The sequence below is a fragment of the Amblyraja radiata genome, chromosome 45, assembly GCF_010909765.2.
Source record: "Amblyraja radiata isolate CabotCenter1 chromosome 45, sAmbRad1.1.pri, whole genome shotgun sequence".
NCBI lineage: Eukaryota > Metazoa > Chordata > Chondrichthyes > Rajiformes > Rajidae > Amblyraja > Amblyraja radiata.
In genome coordinates this window covers 8,009,221-8,021,663 of record NC_046000.1, presented here as the reverse complement: position 1 = coordinate 8,021,663, position 12,443 = coordinate 8,009,221, and the positions used below count along the sequence as shown (strand labels likewise).

Below are 12,443 nucleotides of genomic sequence, written 5' to 3'. Positions count from 1 at the left end.
TCTTCCCTCCCTCTCGCTCCCCCTCTCTCCCTCCCCATATATCATACACCAACACATCTAACCTCGCCCATACTTTGACAGCTAGGCACCTGTCAAAGCAAAGCCACTGTTCGGTCTGAATGTCTGTTATATTTCAATTATTAGGCCTATTTTAGATATGTTAATTTTAATTTTAAAGCTATATGTATTTATTCTGTTTTTATTAACTGCACTGACGGGAACTGATTGAGAAACAATTTTTCGTTTCTTCTGTGAATGTAAGTACTCAGTTAAAATGACATTAAAGTAAATACTGAATACTGACTGAATACCGCTCTTTCCCTCTCAGGTAGCTACATCATTACTATCGGAGCGGATTTCAAGATTCGGACGGTCGATGTTAATGGGGAGAAGGTGAAGCTGCAGATCTGGGATCCCGCTGGGCAAGAACGATTCCGTACAATCACGTCTACGTAAGTTCAAACCCCCTCTCCCACCTCTCCCTCTCCTCCTCTCCTGGCTGATCTATCTCTCTCTCCTAACCCCATTCTCCTGCCTTTTCCCCATAACCCCTGCCACCAATCAACAATGTATCTACCTATCTCTGCCTAAATAAATTTCTCCTCATCTTCTTCCATTAATTCTGAGGCTGTGCCCTGTGGTCCTAGACTCTCCCACTAGTGGAAACATCCTCTCCACATCCACTCTATCCAAGCCTTTAACTGGTCGCTAAAGTTGCAATGAGGTCCCCCCCCCTCGTTCTTCTGAACTCCAGCGAGTATAGGCCCAGCGCCGATTGTTGATCATAGCGACGAAGTACAACGTAGCAAAGATGAGTGGGAAGCAAGAGGATTGGGTAATGTTTAAAGTACATCAGAAGATAACCAAAAAGACTATACGGGGAGAAAAGATGAGGTACAAAGGTAAGCTAGCCAAGAATATAAAGCAGGATAGTAAAAGCTTCTTTAGGTATGTGAAGAGGAAAAAAATTAGTTAAGACCAAAGTTGGACCCTTAATGACCGAAAAAGGTGAATTTATTATGGGGAACAAGGAAATGGCAGATGAGTTCAACAGGTACTTTGGATCTGTCTTCACTAAGGGGGACACAAACAACCTGATATAGTAGTGGCCAGAGGATCTGGGGTGACGGAGGAACTGAAGGAAATCCACATTAGGCAGGAAATGGTGTTGGATAGACTGATGGGACTGAGGCTGATAAATCCCCAGGGCCTGATGGTCTGCATCCCAGGGTACTTAAGGAAGTGGCTCTAGAAATCGTGGATGCATTGGTGATAATTTTCCACTGTTCTATAGACTCAGGATCAGTTCCTGGGGAATGGAGGGTAGCTAATGTTATCCCACTTTTTAAGAAAGGCAGGAGAGAGAAAACAGGGAATTATAGGCCAGTTAGCCTGACATCGGTGGTGGGGAAGATGCTGGAGTCAATTATAAAAGATGAGATAGCCGAACATTTGGATAGTAGTAACAGGATTGGTCCGAGTCAGCATGGATTTACGAAGGGGAAATCATGCTTGACTAATCTTCTGGAATTTTTTGAAGATGTAACTAGGAAAATGGACAAGGGAGAGCCAGTGGATGTAGTGTACCTGGACTTTCAGAAAGCATTTGATAAGGTCCCATATAGGAGATTAATGGGTAAAATTAGGGCACATGGTATTGGGGGTAGAGTGCTGACATGGATAGAGAAGTGGTTGGCAGACAGGAACCAAAGAGTAGGGATTAACGGGTCCCTTTCAGAATGGCAGGCAGTGACTCGTGGGGTACCGCAAGGCTCGGTGCTGGGACCACAGCTATTTACTATATACATCAATGATTTGGATAAAGGGATTCAAAGTAACATTAGCAAATTTGCAGATGACACAAAGCTGGGTGGCAGTGTGAACTGTGAGGAGGATGCTATGAGAATGCAGGGTGACTTGGACAGGTTGGGGGAGTGGGCAGATGCATGGCAGATGAAGTTTAATGCGGATAAATGTGAGGTTATCCACTTTGGTAGCAAAAACAGGAAGGCAGATTACTATCTAAATGGCGTCAAGTTGGGAAAAGGGGAAGTACAACGGGATCTGGGGGTCCTTGTACATCAGTCTATGAAAGTAAGCATGCAGGTACAGCAGGCAGTGAAGAAAGCGAATGGCATGTTGGCCTTTATAACAAGAGGAATCGAATATAGGAGCAAAGAGGTCCTTCTGCAGTTGTACAGAGCCCTAGTGAGACCACACCTGGAGTATTGTGTGCAGTTTTGGTCCCCTAATTTGAGGAAGGACATTCTTGCTATTGAGGGAGTGCAGCGTAGGTTTACAAGGTTAATTCCCGGGATGGCGGGACTGTCATATGCTGAGAGAATGGAGCAGCTGGGCTTGTACACTCTGGAGTTTAGAAGGATGAGAGGGCATCTCATTGAAACATATAAGATTGTTAAGGGTTTGGACACGCTAGAGGCAGGAAACATGTTCCCGATGTTGGGGGAGTCCAGAACCAGGGGCCACAGTTTAAGAATAAGGAGTAAGCCATTTAGAACGGAGACGAGGAAACACTTTTTCTCACAGAGAGTTGTGAGTCTGTGGAATTCTCTGCCTCAGAGGGTGGTGGAGGCAGGTTCTCTGGATGCTTTCAAGAGAGAGTTAGATAGGGCTCTTAAAGATAGCGGGGTCGGTGGATATGGGGAGAAGGTAGGAATGGGGTACTAATAGGGGATGTACACAAAAAAGCTGGAGAAACTCAGCGGGTGCAGCAGCATCTATGGAGCGAAGGAAATAGGCAACGTTTCGGGCTCGAAACCCTTCTTCAGACTGATCGGGGGCGGGGACAAGAAAGGAAAAAGGAGGAGGAACCTGAAGGCTGGGGGATGGGAGGAGACAGCAGGGGGACTGAGGAAGGGGAGGAGATAGCAAGGACTAACAAAATTGGGAGAATTCGATGTTCATGCCCCCAGGATGCAGACTCCCCAAACGGAATATGAGGTGCTGTTCCTCCAATTTCCGGTGCTGCTCGCTGTGGCCATGGAGGAGACCCAGGACAGAGAGGTCGGAGACGGAGTGGGAGGGGGAGTTGAAGTGCTGAGCCACCGGGAGGTCAGCTTGGTTATTGCGGACCGAGCGGAGGTGTTCGGCGAAACGATCGCCCAACCTCCACTTGGTCTCACCGATATAGATCTGCTGACATCTAGAGCAGCGTATGCAATAGATGAGGTTGGAGGAGGTGCAGGTAAACCTCTGTCGCACCTGGAACGATTGCTTGGGTCCTTGAACGGAGTCGAGGGGGGAGGTAAAGGGACAAGTGTTGCCTCTCTTGCGGTTGCAAGGGAAAGTGCCCGGGGAGGGGGTGGTACTTTGGTGCCACCTCCTGCACCCGCACACAACTGACTGACTTCATCCACTTCACCACTAACTTCCATCCGGCACTCAAATACACCTGGACCATTTCCTACCATTCCTTGACCTCACTATCTCCATTGCAGGTGATAGACTTCTGACCGACATCCACTATAAACCCACTGACTCCCATGGCTATCTGGACTACACTTCTTCCCACCCTGCTACCTGTAAGGACTCCATCCACTACTCCCAATTCCTCCGTCTACGCCGCATCTGCTCCACGGATGAGGCGTTCCACACCAGGACATCTGAAATGTCCTAATTATTCAGGGAACGGGGGTTCCCCTCCTCCACCATAGATGAGGCTCGCACCAGGGTCTCTTCCATATACCGCAACACTGCTCTCTCTCTCCCCATCCCCCCACTCGCAACAAGGGCAGAGTCCCCCTAGTCCTCACCTTTCACCCCACCAGCCGTCACATACAAAACGTAATCCTCCGTCAGTTTCGCCACCTCCAACGTGACCCCACCACTCGCCACATCTTCCCATCTCCACCCATATCTGCCTTCCGCAAAGACCGCTCCCTCCATAACTCCCTTGACAATTCTTCCCTTCCCTCTCGTACCACCCCCTCCCCGGGCACTTTCCCTTGCAACCGCAAGAGATGCAACACTTGTCCCTTTACCTCCCCCCTCGACTCCGTTCAAGGACCCAAGCAATCGTTCCAGGTGCGACAGAGGTTTACCTGCATCTCCTCCAACCTCATCTATTGCATCCGCTGCTCTAGATGTCAGCAGATCTATATCGGTGAGACCAAGCGGAGGTTGGGCGATCGTTTCGCCGAACACCTCCGCTCGGTCCGCAATAACCAAGCAGACCTCCCGGTGGCTCAGCACTTCAACTCCCCCTCCCACTCCATCTCCGACCTCTCTGTCCTGGGTCTCCTCCATGGCCACAGCGAGCAGCACCGGAAATTGGAGGAACAGCACCTCATATTCCGTTTGGGGAGTCTGCATCCTGGGGGCATGAACATCGAATTCTCCCAATTTTGTTAGTCCTTGCTATCTCCTCCCCTTCCTCAGTCCACCTGCTGTCTCCTCCCATCCCCCAGTCTTCGGGCTCCTCCTTTTTCCTTTCTTGTCCCCGCCCCCCCTCGCCCCCGATCAGTCTGAAGAAGGGTTTCGGCCCGAAACTTTGCCTATTTCCTTCGCTCCATAGATGCTGCTGCACCCGCTGAGTTTCTCCAGCTTTATTGTGTACCTTCGATTTTCCAGCATCTGCAGTTCCTTCTTAAATACTAATTGGGGATGATCAGCCATGATTACATTGAATGGCAGTGCTGGCTCGAGGGCCGAATGGCCTCCTCCTGCACCTATTGTCTATTGACATACGCTCATCGTACGTTAACCCATTCATTTCTGGGATTTGTTGGCGTGAACCTCCTCGGGACCCTCTCCAGACCCGGCACATCCTTCCTCAGAAATGGGGCCCAAAATTGCTCTCATATACTCCGAATGCGGCAGGACCAGCACCTTATAGAGCCTCAATATTACGTCCCTGATTTTGGAAACAAGTAACATTAGCAAATTTGCAGATGACACTAAGCTAGGTGGCAGTGTGAACTGTGAGGAGGATGCTATGCGAATGCAAGGTGACTTGGACAGGTTGGGGGAGTGTCAGATGCAGTTTAATGTTGATAAATGTGAAGTTATCCACTTTGGCAGCAAAAACAGGAAGGCAGATTACTATCTGAATGGTGTCAAGTTGGGAAAAGGGGAAGTATAACAGGATCTGGGGGTCCTTGTTCATCAGTCATTGAAAGGAAGAATGCAGGTACAGCAGGCAGTGAAGACAGCGAATGGCATGTTGGCCTTTATAACAAGAGGAATCGAATATAGGAGCAAAGAGGTCCTTCTGCAGTTGTACAGGGCTCTAGGGAGACCACACCTGGAGTATTGTGTGCAGCTTTGGTCTCCAAATTTGAGGATGGACATTCTTGCTATTGAGGGAGGCAGCGTAGGTTCACAAGGTTAATTCCGGGATGGCGGGACTGTCGTATGTTGATAGAATGGAGCGGCTGGGCATGTACACTCTGGAATTTAGAAGGATGAGAGAGAATCTTATTGAAACATATAAGATTATTAAGGGTTTGGGCACTCTAGAGGTAGGAAACATGTTCCTGATGTTGGGGGAGTCCAGAATCAGGGGTGACACAGTTTAAGAATAAGGGGTCGTCCATTTAGAACGGAGATGAGGAAACACTTTTCCTCACAGAGAGTTGTGAATCTGTGGAATTCTCTGCTTCAGAGGGCTGTGGAGGCAGGTTCTCTGGATACTTTCAAGAGAGAGCTAGATAGGGCTCTTAAAGATAGCGGAGTCAGGGGATATGGGGAGAAGGGAGGAACGGGGTACTGATTGTGGATGATCAGCCATGATCACAGTGAATGGCGGTGCTGGCTCGAAGGGCCGAATGGGCTACTCTTGCACGTGTAGTTTATTGACTTGCAGATTAAGTTTTTGGGAAGTTCTCCCCCTCACTCCCCCCTCTCCCCTCACCCCCTTCCACTCCCTCTCCCTCTCCTCTCCCTCCCCTCTCCCTCCCCACAATAGAAATAATTTTATTGGGATGAATCACAGCACGGTTTAGGAACAGCTCCGTCCAAGATCCACAAGTAATCGCAGAGAGTTGTGTGGGAAGGAACTGCATTTGCTGGTTTACAACAAAAATAGATGCAAAGTGCTTGAGTAACTCAGCAGGTGAGTCACCATTTCTGGAGAACGTGGACAGGTACAAAGTGCTGCAGTAACTCAGCGGGACAGGCAGCATCTCTGGAGAACGTGGACAGGTACAAAGTGCTGGAGTAACTCAGCGGGTCAGGCAGCATCTTTGGAGAACGTGGACAGGTACAAAGTGCTGGAATAAATCAGCGAGACAGGCAGCATCTCTGGAGAGAAGGAATGGGTGATGTTTCGACTCCAGACCCTTTTCCAGACTGATGTCAGGAGAGAGGGAGATAGAGATAAGAAAGTGTTAGGTGTGAAAAGGAGACATCAAAGGAGTTCACGGGTTTTGTAAAATCATGAGAGGAATAGATTGGGTAGATGCACAGAGTCTCTTGCCCAGAGTAGGGGAATCGAGGACCAGAGGACATGGGTTTAAGGTGAGAGGGGGGGGGGGGGGGGGGGGGGGAAGATGGACAGGTACATGGATCAGTCTGGAAAAGGGTCTCGACCTGAGATGTCACCCATTCCTTCTCTCCAGAGATGCTGCCTGACCCGCTGAGTTACTCCATCACTTTGTACCTGTCCACATTCTTCAGAGATGCCGCCTGACCCGCTGAGTTACTCCATCACTTTGTACCTGTCCACATTCTTCAGAGATGCCGCCTGACCCGCTGAGTTACTCCATCACTTTGTACCTGTCCACATTCTTCAGAGATGCCGCCTGACCCGCTGAGTTACTCCAGCACTTTGTACCTGTCCACTTTCTCCAGAGATGCCACCTGACCCGCTGAGTTACTCCATCAGTTTGTACCTATCCACGTTCTCCAGAGATGCTGCCTGACCCGTTGAGTTTCTCCAGCACTTTATACCTGTCCACGTTCTCCAGAGATGCTGCCTGATCCGCTGAGTTACTCCAGCATTTTGTGTCTATCTTCAATTTTAAACCTGCATCTACAGTTCCTTGCCACACACTTAGAAACATAGAAAATAGGTGCAGGAGTAGACCATTCAGCCCTTCCAGCCAGCACCGCAATTCAATATGATCATGGCTGATCATCCACAATCAGTTCCCCATTCCTGCTTTCTCCCCATATCCCTTGATTCCGTTAGCCCCAAGAGCTAAATCTAACTCTCTTGTGAAAGCATCCAGAGAATTGGCCTCCACTGCCTTCTGAGGCAGAGAATCCCACAGATTCACAACTCTCTGGGTGGAAAATGTTCTCCTCATCTCAGTCCTAAATGGCCAACCCCTTATTCTAAAATTGTGTGTTGCCCTGGTTCTGGACTCCCCCAACATCGGGAACATTTTTCCTGCATCCAGCCTGTCCAAACCCTAATGAATTTTACATGTTTCTATGAGATATCCTCTCATCCTTCTAAATTCCAGTGAATACATGCGCAGTCGACCAATTCTTTCATCATATGTAGTTTAGTTTACTGTCACATGTACCAAGGGAGATTGCGTGCTATCCAGTCAGTGGAAAGACTGTACATGGACCAGCTGTCTGTGCAGAGTTTGCAAGTTCTCCCCGTGACCTGCGTGGGTTTTTCCGGGCCTCCGGTTTCCTCCCACACTCCAAAGACTTGCAGGTTTGTAGGTTAATTGGCTTAGTCCACATGTAAATTGTCCCTAGTGTGTGTCGGATAGTGTTTGTGTGCGGGCAATCGCTGGTTGACTTTCAACAAACACCCACTTACCTCGGCGTAAAGCTGGACAGGTTGCTTACATTTCGTCAACACCTGGCTGGTCTCTGCGACAAGGTCATGGCACGTAGCGGCCTCATCCAACGCCTGGCAGGGACAAGTTGGGAAGCCAGCCCATCAACTCTTCACACCTTGCCTTAGCTCTTGTGTATGCCCCAGCTGAGTACTGCGCACCCGTATGGAGTAGACGTAGACATGCTAGCCTGGTAGACATGAGCCTGAACAGCACCTTGCGAACCATCACTGGGTGCCTTCAACCTACTCCAGTTGAGCAGCTCCCTATACTTGTAGGCATTCCGCCTGCAGGGATCCAAAGGCAAGCAGCAACTCTGGCACTATCTCGTCGTGCCATGGACCCAGATCACCTCCTCCATCAGGCTATCAGTAGAGAGCAGAGAACTTTGACGGTATGAGTGAATTGGCAAAGATAGACTGGCAATTGATTATTACAGAGTTGACGGTGCGTATGCAATGGAAGGCATTTAAAGACTGCATGGATGAACTACAACAATTGTTCATCCCAGTTTGGCAAAGGAATAAATCAGGGAAGGTAGTGCACCCGTGGTTAACAAGGGAAATCAGGGATAAACAAGATGAAGCATACAAATTAGCCAGAAAAAGCAGCCTACCTGCGGCTGGGAGAAATTCAGAGTCCAGCAGAGGAGGACAAAGGGCTTAATTAGGAAAAGTGAAAATAGATTATGAAAGAAAACTGGCAGGGAACATAAAAACTGACTGCAAAAGTTTTTGTAGATATGTGAAGAGAAAAAGATTAGTTAAAACAAATGTAGGTCGATCAGTCAGAAACAGGTGAATTGATCATGGGGAACAAGGACATGGCAGACCAAATGAATGACTACTTTGAATGGTTCCGTCTTCACTAAGGAAGACATAAATAATCTGCCGGAAATAGCAGGGGACTGGGTATCAAATGAGATGAAGGAACTGAGTGAAATCCAGGTTAGTCGGGAAGTGATGTTAGGTAAATTGAATGGATTAAAGGGCGATAAATCCCTCAGGGCCAGATAGGCTACATCCCAGAGTACTAAAGGAAGTAGCCCCAGAAATAGTGGATAATTTTTCAAAACTCTTTCGATTCTGGAGTGGTTCCTAAGGATTGGAGGGTAGCTAATGTAACCCCACTTTAAAAAAAAGGACGGAGAGAGAAAATGGGGAATTACAGACCAGTTAGTCTAACATCGGTAGTGGGGAAAATGCTAGAGTCAGTTATTAAAGATGGGATAGAAGCACATTTGGAAAGTAGTGAAATCATTGGACAAAGTCAGCATGGATTTATGAAAGGTAAATCATGTCTATGAATCTTACAGAATTTTTCGAGGATGTAACTAGTAGAGTGGATAAGGGAGCACCAGTGGATGTGTTACATCTGGACTTTCAGAAGGCTTTCGACAAGGTCCCACATAAGAGGTTAGTATGCAAACTTAAAGGAAACGGTATTGGGGGTTCAGTATTGACGTGGATAGAGAACTGGCTGGCAGACAGGAAACAAAGAGTAGGAGTAAACGGGTCCTTTTCACAATGGCAGGCAGTGACTAGTGGGGTACCGCAAGGCTAAGTGTTGTGACCCCAGCTATTTACAATATATATTAATGATTTGGACGAGGGAATTGAATGCAACAACCTCAAGTTTGCAGATGACACGAAGCTGGGGGGCAGTTTTAGCTTTGAGGAGGATGCTAGGAGGCTGCAATGTGACATGCATAGGTTGGGTGAGTGGGCAAATGCATGGCAGATGCAGTATAATGTGGATAAATGTGAGGTTATCCACTTTGGTGGCAAGAAGACTATTATCTGAATGGTGGCCGATTATGAAAAGGGTCATACGCAGCCAGGATCCAACCCGGGTCCCCAGCGCAGCAAGCAGCAACCGAACTGTCACTGGACCGTCCCCGTCCTCACGAGTGTCCCATCCACGCCAGGGGGGTAGCCGGAGATGTCCGGGGTGACCCAGGACCGACGGAATACCGGCCCGGAGCAGCGGTGGCCCCAGGCCCACAGCCAGCGCGGAGAAGCGCAAACCCCAGCCCAATCCCGCTCCAACTCTCCAGGAACCCATTGCCCGACGAGCCGGGGACCGCCAGCTGCACTCGCGACCCCACCCAGCGGCCGCCGGCCAACTCCAGCGCCCGCCTGACCCGCAGAACCACGGCAGTATACCGTGCGCATCCCCACCAATGACCGGCACTCGGCCCATGCTGGCACCGAGGTGACCGACCGACCGACAGCCACTGGACAAGGCGAGAGGCACAGCCGCTGGTCCCCGGCCTGCCCAGGAATAGGCCCCTGGGAGCTGGGTTAGATTTGGCTCTAAGGTTAATGGAATCAAGGAATGTGGGGAAAAAGCAGGAACGGGGTACTTAGATTCTGGATGATCAGCCATGATCATATGGTGGTGCTGGCTCGAAGGGCTGAATGGCCTACTCCTGCACCTATTGCCTGTTACCTTCTCCCAACTAACAATGATCTATTCTACATTTTCCTTGAACTCCATTCCCTTTGTCCTGTTTTCACTCCTTACACTTCCTTATCTCTGTACCTCCCATCAGACTGAAGAAGGGTCTCAACCCGAAACGTCACGTATTCCCTCTTTCCACAGAAGCTGCCCGACCCGCTGAATGACTCCAGCACTGTGTGACCTTCCCATGATGCATGCCGCCCCCCACGTGACTCGGCGCAATGGCAGGGTGCGTGTACGGCAGTCTCCCTCGGATTGGCGGTGACGTCAGCGTGCTGGTCGTGCAGCCCCCCCTTCTCCCACTTGCTTCCTCACCCCTCCCTTCTCCACTTCCAACTCCTCTCACCCCCTCACTCAACTCCATATCCCCCCACTCTCCCCTCATAACTCCGCTCCCTTCTCCCCCTCCCACCCTCCTCACCTCCTCACTAAACTCCCTCTCCCCCCTGCTCTCCCCTCATAACCCCACTCCCTTCTCCCCCTCCCCTCACTTCTACCATCCTCATTCTCCTCCCCCAATTCCCCCCCTTTCCTCCTCATCACCTATCAACCCCATTCACCCCCTCCTCCCACACCCTATACCTTACCCCCCGTTCCCGTCCCCATCCTCCCCTTCCCCCCAGCTCCCCCCTTCAAGCACCAGTAATGTTCACACGTTAGTAATGTCCTGTTTGGCAGCTTGTTGACGCACTGTGTTCCCCTCCTGCAGGGTTTAGGAGCCGTTGCTGTGAGGGCGGCCAGGGTACCGTGAGCCCCCCCCCCCCCATCCCCCCCCCCCTATCTGCTCGGTGTGATCTTCGAGGGACTGAACTTCAGTGGAGGACCACATGGCGGGGCACAACAAGGAGAAGCGTTATGAGTGCGACGTGTGTGGCAAGACCTGGCAGTTCCCAAGTCTGCTGGAGGCCCACCGGCGGGTGCACACGGGAGAACGCCCCTTTGACTGCTCCACATGCGGCAAGACCTTTACCCAGTCGTCGAGCCTGCAGGTGCACCAGCGGGTACACAGTAGTGAGCGGTCCTTCACCTGCTCCGACTGCGGCAAAGGCTTCAAGTCATGCACGCGCCTGAAGGTGCACAGGCGCCTACACACCGGGGAGCGGCCCTACACCTGCAGCAACTGCGGCAAGGGCTTCACCCGCTCCAGCAACCTGCTGGTGCACCAGCGCATCCACACTGGTGAGCGGCCCTTCACCTGCACCCAGTGCGGCAAGGGCTTCACCCACTCCAGCAACCTGTTGTATCACCAGCGCATCCACACCGGAGAGCGTCCCTACACCTGCGCTCAGTGCGGAAAGGGCTTCACCCAGTCCAGCAACCTGCTGGAGCACCAGCGCACTCACACCGGCGAGCGGCCCTACACCTGCACCCAATGCGGCAAGGGCTTCACCAGCTCCACCAGGCTGCTGTCCCACCAGCGGGTGCACGCCGGCGACCGTCCCATCCGCAGCCTGGTGTGTAGAGAGCTATTTTGCCATGGCCTCCCACACCCTGTCTCACCAGCACGTGCACACCAGTGGCCAGCCCTACGACTGCCCGTACTGCGGTGAGGCTTTTGACAGCTCGCGGGAGTTGCGGCAGCACCGGCGGGCCCACGCCGGCGAGCGGGTGCTCCCACTGCAGCAAGCGTTTCAAGAGCATACGGAGACTGCGGGAGCACCAGCGGATACACACAGGAGGGAGATCCTTTGTGTGCGCTGAGTGTGGCAAGGGTTTTACACACATGTCCAGCCTGTGGCAGCACAGGTGTACCCTCAGCGTTGAGTTTCCCTTCACCTGCCCATCCTGTGGTAAGGGCTTCACCCGCCTTGACCACCTGCTGGAGCACCGGCGACTCCACATCGGCCAGCGCCCCTTCACCTGCCCGCTGTATGGCAAGGCCTTTGCCCGCTCCTCCAGCCTGCTGGCACACCGCAACATGGTTAGGCGCTGTTTAGGTAGACACAAAATGCTGGAAGGAATGGGTAATGTTCTGGTCGAGACCCTTCGGTCTCGACCTGAAACGTCACCCATTCCTTCTCTCCAGAGATGCTGCCCGTCCCGTTAAGTTACTCCAGCATTTTGTGTCCTTTTTTGAAAACCAGCATCTGCAGTTCCTTGATTTTAAACCATTCTGGTTAACCATCTCTGCACCTTCCCCAAAGCCTCCACATCAGTCCTGTAATGGAGTGACTAGAACTGTATACAATACTCCAAATGCTACCTGACCAATGTCCCTTAAAG

General features: G+C 51.0%; 1 protein-coding gene across 2 annotated transcripts; it reads left to right on the top strand.

Annotated features, from left to right (window-relative positions):
• Window positions 1-317: 317 nt before the first annotated feature.
• LOC116968615 (zinc finger protein 239-like) lies at window positions 318-12,123 on the top strand. 2 transcript variants are annotated; one of them, XM_033015373.1, is made up of 3 exons: window positions 318-452; window positions 10,362-10,449; window positions 10,930-12,123. In XM_033015373.1, the coding sequence occupies exon 3, from the start codon at window positions 11,048-11,050 to the stop codon at window positions 11,768-11,770; it is 723 nt and encodes a 240-aa protein (XP_032871264.1). In that variant the 5' UTR covers window positions 318-452; window positions 10,362-10,449; window positions 10,930-11,047; the 3' UTR covers window positions 11,771-12,123. The 2 variants fall into 2 exon arrangements, with proteins under 2 accessions (XP_032871264.1, XP_032871263.1); XM_033015372.1 differs by lacking the exon at window positions 10,362-10,449.
• Window positions 12,124-12,443: the final 320 nt, after the last annotated feature.

Coding starts and splice junctions, on each gene's coding strand:
- LOC116968615 (XM_033015372.1), top strand. CDS start 11,048: ATGGCGGGGCACAACAAGGAGAAGCGTTATGAGTGCGACGTGTGTGGC.